This window comes from Astatotilapia calliptera, chromosome 10, assembly GCF_964374335.1.
Source record: "Astatotilapia calliptera chromosome 10, fAstCal68.1, whole genome shotgun sequence".
Classification (NCBI taxonomy): domain Eukaryota; kingdom Metazoa; phylum Chordata; class Actinopteri; order Cichliformes; family Cichlidae; genus Astatotilapia; species Astatotilapia calliptera.
This window is the reverse complement of record NC_137431.1, coordinates 1,102,145-1,126,391: the sequence shown is the minus strand read 5'-3', so window position 1 is coordinate 1,126,391 and position 24,247 is coordinate 1,102,145. Positions and strand designations below refer to the sequence as shown.

General features: G+C 41.8%; 1 protein-coding gene across 10 annotated transcripts in view; it reads left to right on the top strand.

The window, feature by feature from the left end:
- Nucleotides 1-6,271: 6,271 nt before the first annotated feature.
- Nucleotides 6,272-24,247, top strand: part of LOC113030574 (phosphatidylinositol-binding clathrin assembly protein-like) — a 35,954-nt gene continuing 17,978 nt past the window's right edge. For 9 of the 10 annotated variants that reach the window (XM_026182151.2, XM_080307414.1, XM_080307413.1 and 6 more), the window contains exons 1-12: nucleotides 6,272-6,386; nucleotides 6,572-6,784; nucleotides 13,050-13,192; nucleotides 14,554-14,629; nucleotides 14,715-14,817; nucleotides 15,508-15,601; nucleotides 17,440-17,551; nucleotides 19,438-19,544; nucleotides 19,652-19,693; nucleotides 22,235-22,320; nucleotides 22,482-22,605; nucleotides 23,544-23,674. In XM_026182151.2, coding sequence (XP_026037936.1) covers nucleotides 6,655-6,784; nucleotides 13,050-13,192; nucleotides 14,554-14,629; nucleotides 14,715-14,817; nucleotides 15,508-15,601; nucleotides 17,440-17,551; nucleotides 19,438-19,544; nucleotides 19,652-19,693; nucleotides 22,235-22,320; nucleotides 22,482-22,605; nucleotides 23,544-23,674 — 1,148 coding nt within the window. In that variant the 5' untranslated portion in view covers nucleotides 6,272-6,386; nucleotides 6,572-6,654. Of the gene's footprint in view, nucleotides 6,405-6,571; nucleotides 6,785-13,049; nucleotides 13,193-14,553; nucleotides 14,630-14,714; nucleotides 14,818-15,507; nucleotides 15,602-17,439; nucleotides 17,552-19,437; nucleotides 19,545-19,651; nucleotides 19,694-22,234; nucleotides 22,321-22,481; nucleotides 22,606-23,543; nucleotides 23,675-24,247 lie in introns of all 10 variants that reach the window. The other variant, XM_080307412.1, reaches the window with a different exon arrangement.

The window sequence follows — 24,247 nt, the reverse complement described above, 5'->3', positions numbered from 1 at the left end:
GCTTTTACACACTCACTCACATAAGCTCAGCGATTCTCTGCGATCAACCTCTCACATGTTTAAGCTGCGGGAGATTTCACTTGTCATGTTTGCATAGTAAGCTAACGATTAATAAGACGATGTCAGAGGAATTGGTGCACAAATTATCATCACTCACAGATCAGTGCTGTCGCTCTCTATACACAGTTCGCACGATTGCAAAGTGAAAGCAAAAAAACAAGCGCAAATTCAAACGCGACTTCAATATGTCACATATTGACAGTGGCTCACCGATGCCAATGACATAATTACCCAGCTACATTTCTGAAAGAATGCAAAAGCATTGACATATATTTTTCCTTCCTACAATAGCCCGACGGGCAGGGCAGAGATAGATTTTGGTAGCCCGACTGGAAAAATCGCTAGCCCCAGGACGTCGGGCTAGCGATATTGCAAGCCCTGTATCTGATTGAGGAATCACTCATCTTTGGAAAAGAGTTTGTTACAGAGAAATGGCTCTTTCCAAAATAAAAGCTATACTATACGCTTCTTCTGGGCTATATTCTCAGCAGCATATTAAACATATCAGGTCCCCATAAGGAGAATCCTGTGCTAACGGCTGTCTAAATGACTCGGGTAAAGTTTGTAGCATGGTGCTGGTTGTTTTTGTCTGCTTCCACTTGTCTTTGCACTACGATGATGTCGGAGTAAATGTGCAGTCATATTCGTTGTGTTCCCACTAGTGCTGTCAGCGTAAATCTGAAATGACGTTAACGCCACAACACGGCAAATCTCCCCCGTGTGTGGGGCTGGACGACCAACACGTTAACGAGCTAACTGCGCTAACACACTAGCTCCCACCAATGTAATTGAGCATTGCGTGGCACATCCAACATACTGTTTTACTTTAGTCCATGACGCGCTTACCTTCAGGGTCATACGTCACATGAAAACCAAAATAATTCCAAACGCCAGATCTGAATGAGGGTGGGGGAGGTTCAGTTTGCCATGTTTCAACGAGCTTAGCTTCTGTCTCGCTAGCTTGCGCTGCACTCAGTGGATCTAGGCTGCACTGTCGAGCGCAGATCCACTGAGCGCTCAACACAGACAGCATCGTCAGAAGGAAAGTTGATAAAATAAATTAATTTTTGTATTGTTCATACATATGCGTACCGAACCGAAAGCACTGTATCGAACGGTTCAATATCGATACGAGTATCGTTGCACCCCTAATAAATATATGTTTATATATAAATATATGCGGTGGCCCCTAGAGACAAAGCACTTACAAACTCCAAAACCCATGTCTAGCGTTAACTGAACTTCCAAAACAGTGCTACCTAGATCACTTAAATTACACAATTGAAAGCATATGTGTATTGTTTGTGTATTTATACACAAGCACTCATATAGGGCTGTGCGATATGACCAAAATCTCATATCCCGATCTATCGTTCCGATAACGATATAAATCACAAATATTTAACATTTTCTGAAAATTCTATGAATCTGGTGCAGCTCGACTTGCGTGAAGTGTTTCCAGCTGAGCGTCGTGTACCGGGAGTTGAATGTTTTAACCGATGCATGAAACTATACATTTTTAGACATGAGTTGTAACGGCCGCCATTTTCTTTGTATTTATTATACAGCGTGCTGTTCTAACGTTTGAGTCTAAGGTTTATTTTTTAGCACCTGACGGCTCTTTTTTACTTCTCATCCGCAAGCACTCTGCATACTCTTTCACATGATTCAGTTTATTTTGAACAGGATCTTGAGCTTTATTGTGAAAGGTCTATGTGGAAAATAAACAAGCGAACAGGCGACGGTGTTACCGTCGTCGTTGCTAACGACAACACATAAAAACAGGCGCTTGTCTGTCTGTAGTGTGGTTATATTAAATATAAGACAAAGAGAGAACTTTAAGAATTTAGAAAAAGCCACTACAGTGACCATCAAAACCATGAAAAAATATTGCCATAAACAGTTTATTTTGTGACACCACGAAACAAACGACAGACATTTTTATATTGTCATCTGATATATATCGTTATATCGAACAGCCCTATATATATATGTCAATATAAATAATTTAAAAAAATGTTCATTTACTTGTTACTACCACAAACCAAATCTGGTCGTTGGTACTTCCTGGATTGTGTAGCCACTAGGTAACAAAAGCTCAACACTGCCCCCTAGCATCCTGGAGCACTTCCATTGTGTTTTGTACGTGCTTTGTCTGTAGGGGCCACTGTAAATATACTTTTATTTATTCACTCCACATAAAATGTAATAAATAAATTATATAATACAAAAACCAACTATTTACATTTCAACTTTTAACTATTTAAATTTTCAGCTTTTTCCTTTTAAACAAATTCAAAGTGAAACAACACAAAACGGCAGAAAGAAAAAGGAAAATAGTGAAGTATTTAAAAAAAGAAGGGCAAAAATGGATTTGTGTGTAACTTTTGAGGACTCACGAGCTTCAATCCACACACAAATACGAAGCACAAGTATTTTACAAATGTAAATGATCTGATTCTTATATAGCGCTTTTCTGCTCTCCCGGAGTACTCAAAGCACTGTATACAACATGCCTCATTCACCCACATACAAGCACTTCTAAACACAAGTGTAAACGAATCTACATTCATACTCATGGGGTTAATATCTTGCCCAAGGACATTTGGCATGCAGACTGGGGAAGCCAAGGATCGAACCACCAACCAGCAGCTGACCTGCTCTACCACCTGAGCTACAGCCACCCCGAAAGTGTACAAGCCTGAATAAATGCTGATAATTTATGCACGATTTATAAGTTCAGCTTCACGAGTCTGTTCATTTTCTCTTTCAAAAAACTTCCTGTGCACACAAATACCTGAAACTACACGTAACATCTCTCGCTTGCTCACAAAACCTTAAATGCATGTGCACCTGATACGTACCAATCACATCCCATGCCCACCTGGGGTTTTAAGGCTTTAATGCTGCCCGCTTCACACAGATCACAAATATAAGCTATGTTCAAGTCCCCGTGTAAAAGTGGGACATCTGGCCGTCCACTGTATACCGGCATCTAAAAAAAGTCGTTTGTTTATTTCAAATAAAATGGATCCGTATATGCACAGAAATGTTTTTTTAAAAGAAAATGATTCATGAAGCTGAACTTTATAAATGTAGTATTTATTCATTTTACAAATAATGTGCTCAATGCTTCTTATTCATGTGTGGATTGAAGAAAGCACCTGTGAGTCTAAAGTTACACAATGATTGTGCACTTTTGTAAATCTTAGTTCACGCCTGTCAAACATATCATAAATATGCATTTGCAACACTTTTGCTGCAAATTTCACTCCATAATTAAAGAGGGGAAGAAAGGGAGCCTCTGAAACTGTTCACAGCTATGAAGCCGTGTAGAGATTTAGTATCTGTAAAATTGACTGGGACTGTCCAGCGAGGATGTGAAACAGAAAAGAGGAAATGCAGGATTTTCTTTATTTCATTTTTCTGAAGTCAAGTGTGTGTGTCTATTTATATCATAGATAAATAACACTAAATAATTAGATATTATGATCATCCGGACCTTTGCTTCAATAATTGTTTTCTGACTCACCACTTTAAATTTGAGTTGATTTGCCCTGTTGTAGGCCTGTTGGAGAAGAGCAGAGCAGGCCACTGGTTTATTTTAGTAGTGTGTGACTACTACTACTGAGATATCCTGATGCTTTCTCCTCAAAAAAGGTTAAGGCCCATTCTCCATTCCAGGTTTTTTTTTTTGACACAATTGGCCGGAAGAGTTTGACATGTTCACGGGGCTTCAGAAACAGCTTGGTTCGTCTGAACAGAGTCACGTGATCAGTGACGTACTGTTCTCTCTATGTGTTGAACTCCCTGAGTGCGAACATAGATAAACAGCCAAATTTGGCCCGCAGACTAATTACATTTGGCCCGCGAAGCCATACAAAATTAACAATAGAGCTGGCCTGCCAGTATTATACAGTGCATGTACTGCCAATACTACAATTCCCAGAATGCTCTGTTGGTGTTTTGGCACGTCAGTCATGACAGGACTTATTAGCACCCTCTCCTCTGTTGACCATAGTCATAGCAACCATGCAAATTCTGCCATGCCACCGATCCCAAAATGTCAAAAAGAAAGGCAGAAAACAGGAGCTTTCTGGACAGGTGGGAGAATATGATGAAAATCTGATAAATGATAAAATGATCAAATTTAACTCAGAAGGCTGCAAATACAATTTTTATTTAAGAAATGAATTCCACTGATGTGTTATTTAATTGGAAGTTTGATTTTGCATGTGTGCAATATTAAGTTATATATACGTTTATATAAGTTATATATATTGTTTAGTATTAAGCTTTGATTGTTCCATACTTAGTTTTTCAGCAAAACTTGTTTGAGTCCATAAGAAAAGATTCCTTATTATATTTGGAGGAAGATTTTTTTTCAATAAATATTAATGTTAGCCCGCCACTTTGATCCAGTTTTGAATTTTGGCCCACTGTGTATTTGAGTTTGACACCCCTGCTTTAAAGGATAAATTGATCCAGTTTAAAGTTGTAGACTCCAAAGTGCAGCAGTCACTTTAGAAATAAACACAGAAAGCGCACTCAGTGATAAAAGAGATCACTGGAATTAAAGTGTTTACCACTCACTAAGTTAACAGGTTAACAGATTTCTGCAGCAATTCAGTTCAGTTCAGTTCAGTTTTATTTATACAGCGCCAAATCACAACAGCAGTCACCTCAAGGAGCTTTATATTGTACAGTAGATCATACAATAATGCGGCATTCACATCGTGTCCTTTTTATAACAGTGCTGCATTTGCTTGTACATTTTTTGTTCTTTAAAGATTTTTAATCACCAATTAAACATTTCTGGAAGGGTTGGTGCTGGTAGGGATCATTTCCTGTGGAAGAAAAGTCATATTAGTTTGATGGTACTAACCCCACCCCACCCCTTTCATGTTCACATGAAAGGGGTGGGGTTAACATATTAACTAACACAGTGAGTTAATAACCACTTTAATTGCCAGTGTTGTGTAAGTGTATCCAGGTCATGGAAAGATACGTGTGCTCCACTCACACCGTGTATAGCAGAGGTGCGGTGCTGCTGACTTCAGTTGAGGATATAATCAGGCACTGACTGACACGCCTTCTATAGATGAAATAGAGTCTAGGGATGAAGGGGACGGCTTGCCCGTCACTGGGGGCGAGGTCACTGAGGTAGTTAAACAATTCTTTGGTGGCCGACCCCGGTACTGACGAGGTTCGCCCTCAGTTCCTAAAAACTCTGGATATTGAAGGACTGTCTTGTTTGACATGCCTCTGCAACATTGCATGGAGATCTGGGACGGTGGCTCTGGACTGGCAGACTGGGGTGGTGGTTCCTGTTTTTAAGAAGGGGGACCGGAGGGTGTGCTCCAACTACAGGGGAAATCACACTCCTCTGCCTCCCTGGAAAAAGGGAACACGGAAAGGAGCATTCGCATAGTAGTCCAACCACGGATACAGGAGAAACAATGTGATCAAGTGTATATATTTGTTTGGTTATTTCCTATTTTCATTCATTATTGACACATTTAATAAATTATTTAAAATTATTTATGACATATGACGTATTTAGTTGATTAATTTTGGCACAGTTGGCACTCCACATTTTTACGCTAAAATAAAAGTTTGAACTGAATCTTTATTTATGGTTTAAAAGGGCACTGTGTATCAATGTAGAAAAAATATCCTATAGTTTGATATTTAGTGGTATTGCTCATTGTTGAGTATATTGTTCTGTTTGTTTTCTTGTTATGTGCAAACTATTGTCAGAGTGTAATTTTGGTTGCCTACTTGTCTTATCACAGATAGGGGGCAGGTGTCAATAAGAATTTATTCTTCTGGCTCCTTTTCATGCATGGAACCAGTGCTACTTTAATTGAAAGGAAGGTTGTGAATAGGAAATGAATTACTAGTGTACCATGTGTGAAACTAAATAAATAAATAATAAATAAATGATGCACATTTTATTTCAATGGCAACTGAAGTGTTGGATTTCATATAATAGCTTCACTTGAATGGAAAAATTACTGGAGACCGAATCTGTGAAAGCCCGATGGTGGCGGTCCATTTGCACTACTTTATTTCTTTTAGAGCTGTTCTGTTGATCGCTTTGTAAAGACTAAATTCAAAAAACACTGAACACATAAAATGTTAGTGGTATTTCATCGTTGTGCTTTTATTTTTCCCCCCTGAAAATTAGGCTACACTTATTGTGGAAAATGTAACCGGAAGTAACTTCTACTTTCATTTAGTCCATCTGGCGACGACATGTGAGTTGACTTGAACAGGAAGAGGAAAAAACGGCTACAGACCTACCGCATCGAGTAAAAGGCAGGGTGCGTATCACACCGTTAGTAAGTGCCAGGCTTTTATTTGTCGCTGCACATTCAGTTCGTGTTTTTAAGCTGTGTGAATAATTTATCTGTAGTCGGTTGGATAGCTAGCTAGCTTATGAGATCAATTTAACGGCTGCCGTCTTCTCATCACTTCTTCTCTGTCTGGTTGTTTCCTGTGTTGTCAGGTGGAACAGAACCTTTGAAGAATCTAAGCCAGTCTGCTGAGACGTTTTTAACAGCAAGAAGAGTTTGTTGGAGCCGATACAGAATGTCCGGACAGAGCATTACTGACAGGATCACGGCCGCTCAGCACAGCGTCACCGGCTCGGCGATTTCGAAAACTGTCTGCAAGGCAACCACTCATGAAATAATGGGGCCAAAGAAGAAGCACTTGAACTGTAAGTTTCGTTTCCCTGTTTAGAAAAGTTGCACATTTCCTTCCCATTTTTTCGGTTAATACTGGATTTGAGCGCTGTGTCTGTGGGGCCTGCACATACTGTAACGCTATAATCACAGGGCCAGACGGTGCTTTTACGAGTTTCAGGAAACTTTCGAGAAAAGTAAACCCACCGTGTTTGATGTAAGCAGGGATCTGTACTGTACGCTTCATACAACTGTATTTACCAGCAGGATGTTATTGCCCACACTTTAACTCCACCTGCAAAGAACTCGCCGAGTAGCTTTAGAAAGTTTAACCCGCCTGTTCCACGTGAGGCTAAAAGGCTCAAATCTGTGTTATTCTTTTGAAATACATGATGGGACTTTGGGTCAACAACCAACATCCAGAAAGGCTCTAAAGTCACAGAGCTCGTTCTGTTATACAGAACACACACAGGCTGGACTTTGATAACCACAGTCATAATCATTTACAGCTCTGTACAACATGCTGTGTAGCTGACTCTGCTCTTATTCCTGGAAGCAGCTTCGTAGTTACCGACTTTACAACTTTACCAAGAGTTGGTAAATGCAGATTACTTTCAGCACAGCTTACCTTGTGCATTGTGGAGGAATACAGCAAGTATTCCTCCACAATAAGCCTACTGAAAGCTGCTTTCTGGGTTCTGTTGGTGGTGTTTGATGTTTTAAGTTACTGAAAGGAACTTTTTTATTTTTTAAACAATTATCTTTACTATATATCATGGCAGAATGATCTGCATCAAAAAGTACATTTTAAACTAGGGCTGCCACAAACGATTATTTTGATAGTCAACTAGTCACCGATGATTTTTGCGATTAGTCTGCAAGGCTACATGTATGTTTCCCGTCCAATGGACCATGCATCCATTGGATGGGAAACGTACAGCTTCTTGCACCAGCATGTGTCTGCTCTCATATAACTATCATTAGCTTACAGCTTGAAGTGTTTAAGGTATGTGCTAACTAAAATTAAGACAAGATGATTGTTTATTACACTTAATAAAATTAGCAGATTGTCTCGGTGGAGTTTAATAAACTCAGCCGGCTGCTCCTTGCTGTCTAAAATATAACAGGACCAATGTTCCCTCTAAGCTGCGCACTGCTGGCTCGCTCTCTGCGCACAGGAAATCTGCGTTGCGCACAAAAAAAAAAAATCTAACCTGAATTGAAATGAAAACAAAAACTTTAACAATTCTGTTCTGCATGTTAGTCAGTGACTGGCTGCTCCCGTATGGGATCAGAACGATGCCGCCTTATCCCACAGTCCCGCCAATGATGTGATTCACATTCGTATATACGCAGCTAATCAACGTGGCTGACAGGCTATGACAGCGTCCTTATGTGCGACACCGGTGTTTTAGCAAAGCGGCTGATGTGGAGTGAAGCCACGTTAATGACAACGTGTCCAACCATTGGAGATGTGAGCAGGACAGACGGAACAACTGACGGACAAAGTGTGGACTTTATACCAGTTTTTAAATCGTGTTGATCGGCCACGTAAAACCAGAGTTATGATAAAATATCTGCAATGTTTGTTTTTCTTCCTGAATACTGTCGTTGTTTCTATTTACTGCAGGAAGAAACGGTGAAAACAGCGTTTTATAAGGAAAACGCTGGAAAGCCTGTGAGCAAAACAGCCCCCCTCCCCCAGCCTTTCCTATTGGTGGAAAAATGACATGGCAACATGGCATTTAGTTGTTTAGGGAGGGGGAAGTTTTAGGAGTGACGGCGTGTTTTGAGAGATTTGAGACGTTTAGCACAAATCTTGTGTAGTTAGTGTGTAGTTAGTGTGTAGTTAGTGTGTAGTTAGTGTGTAGTGTAGTCAATAGTTGTGTTGTGTGTGTCAGAACAATGGTTTACAGGTGTTACAGCAGTGACACATCTGCTGCTGTCAGGCCTGCAGGTATCAGGCTGTTGTTCTCCTTCATCTCAGTGGACAGAAATTATTTTTTGGAGCGGCACAAATAATCTGTGTGGCATCAGATTTGATGCAGAACAGCTGATTGTTCTGTAAATAGTTTGAAATGTTTGTTTAAAAAACGCCTTGGCTGCATTTTTAGGTACCGTATTTCCCGGACTACAAAGCGCACCTGAATATTAGCCGCACAAGCTAAAATCAGGGGAAAATCCTGTTTTGTACATACATTAGCCGCACCTGACTAAAAGCCGCAGGGTTCAAAGCTCGTGCAAAAAGTAGCGGCTTATAGCCCGACAATTACGGTAAACAGCTGCAAAAAACTTTGTTTGCAAAACTCAGTTACTTTTTTGAAGAAGTAACTATATAATTAATTGCCCAACATTGGTCATTATTTACTGTATTTGCAGACAGAGTTACAGACTCTCTCCCACAGACTCATAATACAGTCAGAGCTTTATAAATAAATAAAAAAGAAGAAGTTTTTTTTTCCAAAATTGGAGTTCAGGTTATTTTTCCTTCCAATAGTGTTAACATGCTGCACAGGTCATGAACAAGATTTATTTAAATTTTCATTGTAAGTGGACTAAAGCAGTCAATTAAAAGTAGTCTAACATAAATGCTGTAATTTGATTACTTTAATAAACATGTAACTTGGATGGATTGGATGCTGGCGTGACCACAGTGCACACGTCTGTTGTTGCTCACAGTGGTCCAAGTGTCCGCTCAGGGAGTTTGTGTGTTCGCTCAGACACATGAAACATTAGAGGGGACGTTGAACTGGACACTGGAGTAAACTCTCGACCGTCTCACACTTCTGTTTAATCAGTTTTCTGTTTGACGTTTATTCAGCTGTGTGAAAACCAAGGAGGAACCCACCCGATGGATTAATAGTTTTATTGTATCTAATCTAATAATTTTAATCTCAGCCAAACTGATTCACTCAGGCACAAATAAAACACTGAAAAAGACAAACAATAACATTTTTAAGTTATCTAAGTGACTTATATATGTAGCCAAAGATCGCGGGGGTTTAAAACGATGTGCCGAGAGTTTGCTGTTCTCACCCTTGAACCCCCGGCTAGCTGTCGAGCAGCACTTTTGCAAATATGTGGTGTCTTGATAAACTGAGCAGATATTTGAAGTTTACACAGCCACATTCTCGCCTGAAAATATCTTAAAAGTTTATTTTGTGACTCAGAAAGATTAATAAGAGTAACATTAAAACTTAGTAGCGCCGCCATTGCTGGAAACTGGAATTTGCAGCGCCGCGCTATGAATTCTGGGATATGGTGGGCCACGAAGGACACACCCGACCCATCCTTCAAATCTGGGGAAATTAAGGATGCATTTGTCGGAGTCTTCGGATTTCGACAGGCTTCGTCGTGCCGCTGTGACGTAATCGGCCTACAAATGCGACCAAAAATATTTATCACGATATACATTTGAAAATTTGTGATAACGACATAACTGAAGATATAATTGACACGAGACAAAATACTTTACAACTCCTCAACTTTATTAGTGCAAAAAAATCATCAATGTATTTTCACTTAAACAAGCAGCTGTTTTATCTGCATTAAAGTTATATAAAAATGTAACAGTGCAAATGCAAATTCCTGACTGACAGTTTAACCAAAAGGCATTTCCAGTGGAAACTGGCCGACGTATCCTCAGCATAACCATGTATAACATCCACAAAACTTAAAAAGAGGTTATACACACAGTACGGTAACATTATGTTGAAGCACAGTGCGTATCACTCCGCGAGGCTCCGCCGACGATAGCCGTAATGCTCCCACAATCCATCAAGCGGTGCGGCTTCGTAGCTTAGCAAAGTCGTACTGAAACATGTGACAGATTTTCGAGCGCCGTGCACATAAAATCGTTTTGAGGTCAGTAAACACGACCAGAGTTCATACATAAGGCACACGGGATTATAAGGGGCTCTGTCGACTTTCAGAGAAATCAAAGGATTGATTTTAAGTGCGCCGTATTTTCCAAACAACACGGTAATAACGACGGCCCGCTAGCATGCGCTACCAAAAATAGTGCTTTGTTGTGTATCTGACGGACCAAAGCTAAACCAGTTCCACCAGTGAAGCTGCAGCATTTTTACAAACCAGTTCAGGTTCATTGTTTCATTCAACGATCCACTTTCGCCCTTCTCATTCTCCGTCACCGCCATGCTTTTTCCTTCCATGTGCGTATGAAAACAAAGGCACTGCGCATGTGCGTTTTACCCATATTCTATCACCATATTTCTTTTTCCTATCGTTGCCCAACGTTACACCGGTATTACCGTGGACGGTATGATATGGCCCAGCCCTAAGATGTGGTTTAATTTAGTTAAATCTGCAAGCGTAGGAGAGATCTCGTCTGATCTCGGAAGCTAAGCAGGTACTGATCAGAAGGTTGGTGGTTCGATTCCCCCAGTCTGCATGCCATATATCCTTGGGCAAGATACTAACCCCAAGTTGCTTTCCGATGCATCCATCGGAGAGAAACTCATCCTCATCGGAGTATCAAAATGTCATAAAAAGTCATCTTTCAGAAAAACTACTGCAACTTCCATTTAAGAGTCAGTGTGTGTGAATGTTAGGTAGAAAGCACCAAGGAAAATGTGGTTGTGCGAATGGGAGTGAGTGGGTGAAAGCACAAGTTGTGTAAAGCGCTTTAAGTGCTCAAGATTGAGTAGAAAAGCGCTATAAGAACCAGTCCATCTACCATGTGCCATACCTAAATATTTAATATTTCCAGATTGCAGTGGGGCAGAAGAAGGGTTATGGAAGGAGCAGTTAATCAGAAGAACTGCAGATTTTAACCAGTTTATTGAATAATCTGAAACTCTTGCTAAAGAGTTTATTAGTGTGATTACCTCAGAGAGATTGGTTTGTGAGTGCTGGAGAAAAAGCAACACATCATCCGCATAAAGAGGGATGATCACTGCAGCCTGTCTAACTGCTGCTGCAGGTGGTTGGATAAAAACTGCAAACAGTGACGGGGAGAGTGGGCGTCCCTGCCTGCTGGTGGGCGTCCCTGGCTGGTGGGCGTCCCTGGCTGGTGGGCGTCCCTGCCTGCTGGGCGTCCCTGCCTGCTGGGCGTCCCTGCCTGCTGGGCGTCCCTGCCTGGTGCCCCTCAGGAGACAGAAGCTGGAAGATGTTTGGTCATTTGTTTTGACACAAGCTGTTGGGGAATTATATCATATTTTTAACCAGTTAATGAAAGAGGTTCGAAACCAAAGTTTCCAGTTAACTCTGTCAAACGCTTTTTCTGCATCTAGAAACAATACTGTGGTTTCAGTGTTTTTTCAGCAAGAACAGTCTATCAAATTAAGTCATCTACGTGTATTTGTTGATGAGTGCTGCCTTTAGTGAAGCCAGTTTGGTCAGGATGAGTTATGAGGGGGGTTCTCTTCTCTGATCTCAGAGCTTTGCAGATTATTTTAAGGTCTACATTAATGAGGGATATTGGACGATAGCTGGTAGTAAACACAGGGTCTCTGCCTGGTTTTAGCAGGAGATTCATGTTTGGTGGACGTCTGTCATTTTCCTTGATTTCTGCAGCACTCTGTGGAATAATGGTGCCAGAATTGTCCAGAATTCTGCTGGAAAGCCGTCTGGACCTGGAGCCTTACTGTTGGGCAAACTTATCAGGGCTTCCTGCAGCTCACCTGCTGTCAGCAGTGAGTCCAGTGCCATTGCCTGACTGTCTGGTAGTTTTGGAAAAGTTATGTTGTCAAGAAACTGATCAACTTTATTTTTTGATGAAGTTATCTGTTGTGAATATAAAGTTTTGTAAAAGTCCCTGAAAGTGATGTTTCTTCTTTCAGGATCTTAGACGGTGTTGCCTGATAAATCTTTAATCGCATCACAGTTGTTTCTTTATTCTTAACTGGTTTGCTAGAATCCGGATTTATAACCATGTTGAACATTTTGAAAGTGAAGTCTTTGTACTAGAAATTGTTTTTTTTTCTTTTTTAAATATAAACTTTTCTTTTAATTCAAGTTTTGCATTACAAACTTTTTCAGTATTTAGCAACTGCATTTCGTTGCCTTGTACTTGTAACATGTGCAATGACAATAAAGTTGAATTGTGTTCAGTATTTCCTGTTCCTGGTGGGACATGTCGGCTTCTCTAAAGATTTGATGATTTCTTCTAATTCCTCAATATGTTTGTTTTCTTTTTAACGTGATGAGAATGAAATGATTTTAGCTCTCATCACAGCTGTCCTGCTTCCCAGAGAACAGACTGATGTTTCAGGCAGGTCATTATTGCCTCAGTATGACTTCAGCTCATCTTTTCCCACTTTGCATTTTTCACTCCTGCAGACTTGATTCAGTGCACCAACGAGATGAATGTGAACATCCCTCAGCTGGCTGATACCCTGTTTGAGCGGACTGCCAGCACCAGCTGGGTGGTTGTCTTCAAGTCTCTCACCACTACACACCATCTGATGGTCTATGGCAATGAGGTCAGCAAGCGGACATGAAACACTACAAAGGCTCATTTACACCACGGAGCCCTGAACCGCCATAGCTTCAACACCGTCTGTGAACACTGGTTTAAGAAATGGGTGTTTAAAGTATTTACGACATGTTTAGCGCCATCTTGTGCCAAAACAGAATATGAGGTCAACAGGTTGGTTAGTGGCAGCTAATAGGCTAACATTAGGTATGTTAAATAATTAGTAAGGTAACCAGTAACTAAGTGGAAAACAAGGCTCCTCGCTGCAACAATGAGCTTTATGTGAAGAAACTGAGAACATACCGTCTGCTTCCACTGTCTTTAGCACTAACTGGTTCTGGTTGTTTGGCTAGCTGCACTGAAACAGGAAGTGTAATGTTTGTATTAATAAAGGAGGACCGCCAAGCTGCAGTGAGACACTCTGACCTTTCCTCTGAGTTGTGATGCACTGAGTGGCATAAACAGCTGATGTCCACAAGATGCGATCTATGCAATAAAAACGGGTTCCTACATGCGCATCACGCGCAAACATAAATATGTTTCTGGACGTTTCAGTGGGAGAAACGTTTCATCATCATCCAGGTGACTTCCTCAGTCTCAGCTGACTGCAGGTTTCAACCTTACAGCAGGACATTTGCACAATAACTGAAACCAGCACCAGTGCAGTCAGCTGAGACTGAAGAAGTCACCTGGATGATGATGAAACGTTTAAGTAAGTAAGTAAAATTTATTTATATAGCACATTTCACAGATAAAAATCACAAAGTGCTTTACAATAAGATCAGACACACAAGTTAAAACGTCCACGTGGACAGAATCGACCTTTGGGGATTTACTTACCTGGATGATCGAGCATCAAGACCTCTATTAGACCGCTTTTTAGTTTTAGTGTCCTTTTTTTGGTTCCGTTACTAGTTAGCTACCATAAACTAATCTAAGTATATGAGCCCCAACCAATCAGCCCAGTGCTGTTATGTTCTGTACTGGTACAAGATGGCGCTAAACATGTTCTTAAACACAGGTGTCCAACTGCAGGCCTCGAGGGCCGGTGTCCTGCAGGTTTTAGATGTGTCCTTGGTCCAACACAGCTGACTCAAATGACCTCCTCAACATGTGCTGAAGTCCTCCAGAGGCCTGCTAACAAACTAATCGTGTGAGTCAGGCGTGTTGACCCACGGTTATATCTAAAACCTGCAGGACGCCGGCCCTCGAGGCCTGCAGTTGGACGCCCCTGGTATAAAAGCTTTAAACAGTTCATAGTTAATCCAGCTTCACAGACAGTTAAATCTGTGACAGGCTTTGAGCATCTGTGGGCGTGCAGCGCTGCTGCAGACATTCATGGTTCATTCATGTGGTGTTTTTTTGCAGAGATTTATACAATATCTGGCTTCAAGAAACACACTTTTTAACCTCAGCAACTTTTTGGACAGAAGTGGCCTACAAGGTATCTCACAAACATCCACGACAGCCACGTTTCCCTGCGATACGCCGTCTATACTCACTCGTCTCTTCTCTGGTTTCTAACGTAGGCTATGATATGTCAACGTTCATCAGGAGGTACAGCCGCTACCTGAATGAGAAGGCTGTCTCCTACAGACAAGTCGCATTTGACTTCACTAAAGTGAAAAGAGGGTAAGGTTCATGTTTCTCACTGACTCGTGTTCGTCCTTTCTTACACCTGAGCCCCAAAGCTTGAATTTCTCGTTCAGGTGATCGTGTGTGACACTCCGGGGTGATATTAAAAATATCGTTGCACTACTTTTGTTTCCTTGTGACAGTTTTGTTAAAGTTGCAGAAAGCAACATATAACTTCTGCAGCTCTGTTTGAGGAAAGCCGAGTTCCTGGTTTTGCTTCACTTCACCATTTTAAAGGCAAGATATTTCCAAATAGCAGCGTTAGCATCTTTTTGTGAATTTGATTATCTTTCTTATTTTATTTCATAATTTGTCATATTGGGCCTAATTTTACTGGTTAGTTTTCATCAAATGCAGCTGTAGTCATAATTTTACTTCACTCCGTAGGACAGCTGCACGTCTCAGTGTCGGACTCTAAATTAAATTACATATAACTTCATTAATTCTTCATTAATATTTCTATTGTGACGTTTGCAGTCTTGACATCCTTTAGATAGTAGAGACGTATCTGCTGGCTAATGATGTTCATTTCAAAAGTGCCAACTTGGCAGACGAGCCACACAAAAAGACTTAAATGAACATTAATTATCCAGAGCTCTAACCCACAGCAAAGAAACGATTATTACCATGGGTGACAGTAAAATTAAAATACGTTAAAATAATGATGCTTTCTCTTTGCTTTCACAGGCCTGATGGAGTCATGAGGACCATGAACACAGAGAAACTCCTTAAAACCGTTTCTGTCATTCAGACTCAGATGGATGTGTTGCTTGATTTCAATGTGAGTGCTCGGCATCGTCAGACGTCTCAGCACAAGTAACTTACAGTGATGGGAATAACAGCGTAAACGTTTCAGTAACCAGTAATCGAACAACGCTGTTACTGTTACCGACACGAAAACGTGGTGCGGACATGTTACTGCGTTTCCACACACAGACGGTTGGCGCTGTCATCAGCTTATTGCGAAACAGTCGCACGAGTGCTGCTGATTGGCTGAGGAAGAACAAAACAGTCGTAGTAAATCAATCACATGACCAGTTTAAGATGACATAGCGACAAGATGCTGATGTCGACCCAAGACGACCCAGAGTATCGATTTCTGTGTTAAAAGTTTCGACTTTATACCAGTTTTTAAATTGTGTTGATCGGCCCCGAAAAACCAGAGTTATAATAAAATAATATATACGCCATGTTTTCTCCTGAATAATCGAACACTGGAGTTTACTGTGGGACGCGCTCGAATGACCTCTCTGCTTGTGAGCAAAAACAAAACCCCCCAAAACCCCCCTTTCCTGTTTGTGGAAAATATACCATGTCCACCAATCAAAAAATGGCATTTGGTTGTTTGGGAAGAGGGCGAAGTTTTAAGAGTGACGGCGGTGAGAGAGAGAGAGATTTGTGACATTTAGTGTGTAGTGTAGTGGATATTGTTGTTGTGTGTGTCAGAACAATGAGGCGACTGCTGAAGGTCACAGCTGCTGCCAAAAAGCCACCAAACAGTGTAAACGCTGTCTGCAGGTGGAAACAGGAGCAGCGACACACCTGCTGCTGTCAGGCCTGCAGGTATCAGCCTGTGATCTGCTTTTTTATCTTACAGTGGACAGAAATTATTTTTGGGAGGGGCACAAATAGATTGTGTGGCATCTTATTTGATGCAGAACAGCTGATTGTTCTGTAAATAGTTTCAGTGGTTATAAAATAACAGCTTGGCTGCATTTTAGGTAAATAGCTGCATATAACTTTGTTGTTTGTAAAACCTGTGCATAGGTTTATATTTGCATTTCAAGTTAAGAGAATGATTTTTAAACATGTTTGTGGTTGTTACAGTAAAAACATAACTACTCGGATTTTATATTTTGTGTCTGGTTTCAGATCAGCTGTGCTGATACAGTATGTCAAATGAAAAAATAACTGTAAATTCAGACGTGTGAGGTTGTGCTGAAAAGAACGGCACCAAACAAAACAAGGCAGGATAAATCGTTTTTAAAGGTGAAATGACAAGTAGTCAAAAACACCCTCGACCACAGAGGGTTGAACATTTTTTAAAGTAACGCAGTAGTTACTTTTTCTAGAATTTAGTTACTGTATAATATTGTAACTCAGTTACTAACATAGTTACTTAACACAGTAAAAGTAACTATAACTACTTACTTTTCTTGTTTGTTTGTTAGCCCGGCGTGTTTTATAAGCGCTCTTTACATGGCTTTAACTTTGTTACCGTTTTAGACCAAATTAAGGCAAAAATGGTTTTGAAAGAAGAGAAGACGAACTTTACTGGGCAGCACAAAGTACTGCTGTCTGAAAAAGCAGCACTGCCTCGATCTTACCACATGCGCCACACATTATCATTACTCCTCAACCATTTTTACAGAAAATTCAAATGGTTCATGAAAGATGAGAATCAGTTTGTTTTGCCACAATTATAAAATAAGTGCAGGTGAGGTTGATTCTGTTTACCTGGACGTTTCGTCACTCATCCAAGTGACTCCTTCGAGACTGAAGCAGTAAGGCTACGTTGAAATGAAGAGACTCACTCTTTGGGGATTTACTCACCTGGATGATTGAGCATGCATCGAGACGGTTAAACACGATGTTTTAACACCGGCACCTCCCTTTTAGGTCAACGCCAATGAGCTGACGAACGGTGTGATCAATGCAGCCTTCATGCTTCTGTTTAAAGATGCAATCCGGCTGTTTGCGGCCTACAACGAGAGCATAATCAACCTCCTGGGTAAGGACAGGTTGTTTTTTGTCAGCCATGTCATCCTTTTATTTTACCTTTACAGGACCTTTTACTAGATGAGGCTCTCCACCTGAGTTTAGACATTTATACACAGCTTTAATTAACAAAGTTTTATGATGAATGTTTAGGAATTACAGCCGTTTTTACATATAATACCTTATTTTAAGAGGCGCAAAAGTAATTGGGCAGTTGAAGGAGGTTTAATGGTATCCTTGTTATTGTATTGTATGACAGATTAGGGAGATAAAACATCTGGACGAGTTTCTAGTGTTGAATTCGTATTTGGTAGCTGTTGACTGGAAGTAATGGTTCCAGATACTCTACTGGTCAATAGATTAGAACAACCCAGTTTTTCCAGTTATTTATTTCTGTTCAAGTTGTTCAAATCCAATGAACAGCTCGAAATGGTAAAAAGGTAAGTGGGGACCTCCCAGAGGTTTAAAAAAAGGTAAGGTTACCCAAAACTGAAAAATAATGCACATTTCAGAAAATGGCCTTTTTCAGGGAACAAAAACAGGTTAACAATTTAAAGCTGCTCTGCAACAGTGGAGGTTGATCCAGCCGTGAAAGCTGGTGCTGCTAAGTCCTACAGCTGTTCCAAAAAGGCGATTAACAGTAGAAGACAGACCATCGTAACACTTATAAATGTAGGTCTGTCCTACAGAGAAACTGCAAAGAAAGTCAAGGCGTCAGTGAGTCCAGCTTCCTTCAAACTGTGACAGGAAGAGGTCTGCAGACCCAACGACACGACTGACTCAGACACACGTTCCTGGGAGTTAACAGCTGTGTGATGGCGGCTCACAGGACATCAGCTTCAAGCAGCTTCATAGTGGTCGTAGTGAGAAAGTCTCAGTTTCAGCTGTGAGGAGAAACTTCGAGCTGCAAGTTTAAGAGGACGAGCTGCAGCAAGAAAGCCAGACGTCAGAATAAGACAGAGGCTCGTCTGGGCCATGAAACATTGGACTGCTGAAGACTGGAAGAAGGTTTCATGGACTGATGGATCAACATTTGAAATCTTCGGTTCATCATGCAGGATCTTTGCTGTGGAGTAGGTGGAAGGATGGATCCACAGTGTGTGGCATCGACTGTCAAACATGGAGGAGGAAGTGTGACGGTCTGGGGCTGTTTGCTGATCCAGGGTCTGTGACTCGTACAGTCTGAGAGGCTCCCTGAACCAGAACAGCTCCACAGCACTCTGCAGCTCCATGCAGGAGCCTCTGCAGCTCCATGCAGGAGCCTCTGCAGCTCCATGCAGGAGCCTCTGCAGCTCCATGCAGGAGCCTCTGCAGCTCCATGCAGGAGCCTCTGCAGCTCCATGCAGGAGCCTCTGCAGCTCCATGCAGGAGCCTCTGCAGCTCCATGCAGGAGCCTCTGCAGCTCCATGCAGGAGCCTCTGCAGCTCCATGCAGGAGCCTCTGCAGCTCCATGCAGGAGCCTCTGCTCAGTCAGAGGTTCATCCTACAGCAGGATAATCACACAAACAGTCCAACTGTGCCAAGCTTGGAAACACGGAGTGTCCAGCACAGTCTCCAGACTCAAACCCCATCGAGCTGGTTTGGGATGAACTGGACAGAAGAGTGAAAGCAAAGCAGCTACAAGGTCCACGTTTATGGAACATCTGCAGCAGACATGGGAGAAGATTTGATTTCTGTTGCAGACAGAATGCAATAGAAATCATTCAGCATGTAGAAGAATGTAGAAAGTTATTACTGTTGTTGTTGCTATTATAAGACTTTGCAGGGACGGTTAATAGGGTGTGTTTTTTGATTTTTGTGGACCAAATCCTGATCCTCGACGATCACACCTCAGAAATATCCTGCAGAAAAACTTTACCTGAAAATAAAGTGAATTTCTTTTTTGTGTGTGATTAACAGAGAAATACTTTGACATGAAAAAAGTTCAATGCAAAGAAGGACTGGACCTCTACAAGAAGTTCCTTACACGAATGACAAGAATCTCCGAGTTCCTCAAAGTTGCAGAGGTAAGTCTTTAGCCTGTCAGGGACTGCAAAGGAGCGTGTGATCACTGAGATCAGCTGGCTCTTGTTTCTGTCTGATTTTCAATACGTTTCGGTTTGTTTGCCTTCAGCAAGTTGGAATTGATCGAGGAGACATCCCAGACCTGTCTCAGGTGAGCCTTCACACAAACACAGTCATTTAGTGCAGCAGATAACAGGACTCAGCGCTGCGCTTTTTATTACAGCTTTTTCCTGAGTAAAAGGTGGAGAAATTAATAAAGCACATGTAACTGTGGAGCCACCAAAATTGAAAGTAGTTGGAGCAATTCACTAAAACTTGCAAACATATGTGGAAATCCAGTATAATCTGTCACAGGTGTTTCATATATGAAGGTGAAATTTCACTCCAATGTTAAATGGTGATGTCACGAGATGACGCAGATAATGTTCTGAAGATTAATGAACAATCACATAAAATGATGAGAAAACTCTGAAAACCATCAGGTGCAAGAAGCAGCCAAAGCTACGCTGTGCTGCTGTTAGACAGAAGTTACAGGCTAACATACATGAGCGGCACATTTTCAAGAAAACTCGCTGCATTATACGAGTGCAGTCACAGAAGTTTACAGTCGCAGCAGCATGATTGTGAATGATTGTACTTTCGTACAGTGATGCAGCAGTGGGCATGTTATTAAATGTGGCTGTTATTGTCCTTTCACAGCTGCTAACTCGCTGAAGCTTCAGTGCTAACAAGCTTTAACACCCACTGCTGTGCGCAGCTGTTGCATGTGTTGCATAGGGCTGGGCGATGTGGACCAAAAATCATATATCGAATGTCTATATGCAATATATATCTTTACATGTTTTCTACCCATAAAGGAAAAACAGAGTTCTTAGTCAAAGCTACGTGTGCGAGATGTCACATGCACACTCATGTACAGCTGCAGATGCACTTGAAAAATGACTCGGATACAAATTATTGGTCTTTATTAAATAATAATTCTTCTTGAATAAAATACAGTGATGGTGTTTTTCAGCCTTGTGAAAGGATTTTCAGTGTCGGTGGCAACGTTGTAACCTTGAAGCCTGATGCTGTTGACAGATTAGTCTGGCACAAAATCAGGAAGACGTACGGTCGTTGGCGTGTTCTCACTACAGTTTTATTGTCATTTGATATTTGATATCATATTTCTTTCTTATTTCAAATCAGCTGATTCAGTATTGCACTCAGCAGTGTCCAGTTGAAGCCTGTTGTTGAGCTGTACCGCCTCGACGACATTAGCCTCGTTTAAGCCAGGTTGTGAGAGCATCCTGCAGGGCTTCAGCTGTGTGCTGCCCGCTGTGGCCTGGAGACAGGCAGGTTTCAGTCCAGTCTTCCATGTATGGCTCACATGGACCACATGTCATCAGTGTGAAGTGAGACACTTTGTTGAGCCGGGCAGCGAGCTTCTCGGTAACTTGAGTAAACATTTTTGGCAGCAACTCTCAAAGTATCTCTGACTGGGTAACTGGTGTTTCAGCAGCTGTTCCACAGTTGAGATGGAGACCATGTCTTCAGCGATGGTCACTGCTTTAGTAATGTCACTCTCCCTCCCATAATCCACGAGTGTGTGAGTTTTATAACGCCGTTTGTTTCAGGTGCAGGAGGCTGGCAGGACTTTGCGCTCTGAGATACAGCACGCACTTTGTGGCGCTGGTGTAAATGGTGGAAAAGATGAGCAGTGCTCGAACCTTTTGTCAGGACACTTTATTCTGCTGCTGAAACTTTGAATCCAAACCATCTCCAAATATTCGACCAACCAGCTTCAATAGCTACCGTGTCCATCCTGTCGCCGCCTGCAGGTGAAGCGATGGGGGGGAGGCAAACGTGGATGAGAGAGCGGCTCCACAAGTATAATTACAACACAACATAAACGATGTGGATATAAATAATATTGTCATGTCTTATATCTCGTATAAAAGTATACCCCCTGTGGTTCAGGGGGGTGGCAAGCTCATCTTGTAACCGGAAGGTTGCCGGTTCGATCCCCAGCTCTCTCTGTCCGTTGTGTTCTTGGGCAAGACACTTCACCTACCGCCTACTGGTGCTGGCCAGAGGGGCCGATGGCGCGATATGTCAGTCTGCCCCAGGGCAGCTGTGGCTACAACCGTAGCTGCCTCCACCAGTGTGTGAATGTGAGAGTGAATGAATAGTGGCATTGTAAAGCTCTATATAAATGCAATCCATTATTATTATAATTATTATTATTATATTGATATTTTTTAGAAACTCAGTCTATCGCCCAGTCCTAGTGCTGCACTTACAGACAGGCTCACACCCACTCATGAATGCATGTCATGCAGAAACTAACGGTGTGAATCCAGGCTGTCTTATTGGATATCAGACCAGCGACTTATGTTTAAAAGTAGCTTTATTTGCAGGTTTCGTTTTCTTTCTGCACCTACATTAAATCCCAGTATGCTTTGCTCCACATGTGTTCCTAATATCTTGGCCACCTTTATTTTCTGTATTTCTCCTTTCTTCTGTTTCTCTTTCTTCAGTTTACAGTGTGTGTAAGTATCTGGCTTTTCTCTCTCCATCTCTGTATTCAAAGCTGTATTTTGACTCTTGGCAATTACTCGGCTTGTTTTCATGCTTTTTTTCCTCTACACAAGATCCTGTCAGGTTTTCTTCAGCATTTGAAATTGAATATGTGTCATGACATTCATGTTAGGCCCCAAGCAGTCTGCTGGATGCCCTGGAGCAGCACTTGGCGTCTTTAGAGGGAAAGAAAGTCAAAGATTCAACAGCAGCCAGCAGGTAGGTCTGTTTCCTGGTCCCTGCTAGCCCAGTGTTTGCTTCAGCGATTTGATGGCTCTGCACTGACTGAGATCAAAAAGCATTATGCATGCTAGTCAGGTTGTAAGACACTTGTATCTTGAAATAATTCTTGATCTTCTTCTGTTTGTCCCGTGATTAAGAGCTAGCACCCTCTCCAGTGCGGTCTCTTCCCTGGCCAACACCGGCATGTCTTTCTCCAAAGTGGACGAGAGAGAAAAGCAGGCTGCCCTGGAGGAAGAGCAGGCTCGCCTCAAAGCCCTGAAAGTACGTTTCAGCCTCACGTCTTAGATTCTCTTCTCCTTGATGCACGTGAGGCCAGAGAAGCAGCATCTGTAAGCATGTTGTGTAGAGCTGACATTCTGTGTTGTGTAGTTCAGACGTTGGGAGAAATTTGCTTTGGGTTCGTCTGTAGCAGCGACCCAGTTTGGTAGCTTTGCCTGTACTGGGAGTCTGGTAGTATACCAGTAGTAGTACCTCATTACCCGCTGAGGAAATTATGGAAATTATTGTCTTATTATTAGTCATTCAGTCCTGGTGGTGTTTGTGATGGGGCGTTTTTGCCTTTTGAAATGTTTGAATCTCTGTGACTGTATCACGACGCACCACAGCTGTAAAGGTTTACCTGCTGCGGCTGCTATAGTTAGGGTAACAGTAGGTAGATGTACAAAAACAATTAGCAAAGCAAATATTATGTGTGTGGCAAAAGAAATGATCTCAAATGAAACTGACAAATTAAATATTTGATTTTGTAATGTTAGGAAGTTCATTCTGCAGGCGCGATGGTTGCAGGTTTCCATTGGGCAGCGTTTCAACAAGTGCACAAAAAATGATATTTTGTTTGTTTTTGTTTTGTTCGTGTTTCTGGTTCCTTATGACTTAATTAAAAAATACTTTGGACTTACACACAACAAAGTCTTATTGGGTGTAACAAACACCAAATTTTACTTGTGCTGTTTTAAAAAAGAAAGATCATTATTGCTTCATCATCAAAAAAATGTTTAAATTGTTTTGTTCCCATTTCGTCATCGGATGTCGTTTATAGGGATGACATATATGCATATTTGCGAGGCCTATTATAGGTTATAAGTAGTTTGGCTCTCCTGGGCTGCTTCTCTCACATTCTTCAAAAGAAACCCTGCAAAGACAAATTGTGTTTGGATCCAGATTAGCTTACGTTGCTAACACTCACATAATTATTTCAGGAACAGCGTCTGAAAGAGCGCCAAAAGACCCCCACTACAGCGACCACAGACTCCTCCCCCATCTCTCTGGATGGGACCATAGACTCCGCCCCTGTTCTTGACCCCTTCTCAACCACCAACTCGACCAGCAGGTGAGGACATAACCTGTGTCTCCTACTTTTATAACCAGGAAAATAAAACAAACAGCACAAAATAACTTAATTTCATACAATCACACACCATGAGGGGGTGATCCCCTGAGGGGGTGATCCCCTGAGGGGGTGATCCCCTAAGGCCTTAATCCCAGGCAGGGGCTGGGCAGAGGGGGGAAGTTCATTACAAACAGGTACTGAAAGCCAACCGACCCCAAGAACCGCCCACCTCCTTTGGTTTTTTTTGGACTTGGGAGGGTGGCAGAATTCGATGGATTCGAGTCACTTCTTTCTCAATCTGAGGGCACACCTGCCTCCCACGTAGGACCCCAGATATTGTAACTCTCTCCATCCAGCCCCACACTTGCTCAGGTTGGCCATGAAGCCCACCTGCCACAAGGACTCCAGGACTGCGGCTATTCATAGTCTTCATCCAAGTATCACTATGGATAATAGCTTCATCCAGATAGGTGGTGGCATATGCAGCTTTCGGATTGGTCCATGAGGCACTGGAAAGTGGCAAGGGCTCCAAATAAGCCAAACGAATGACGAATTGCTACAGTCCACACGGTG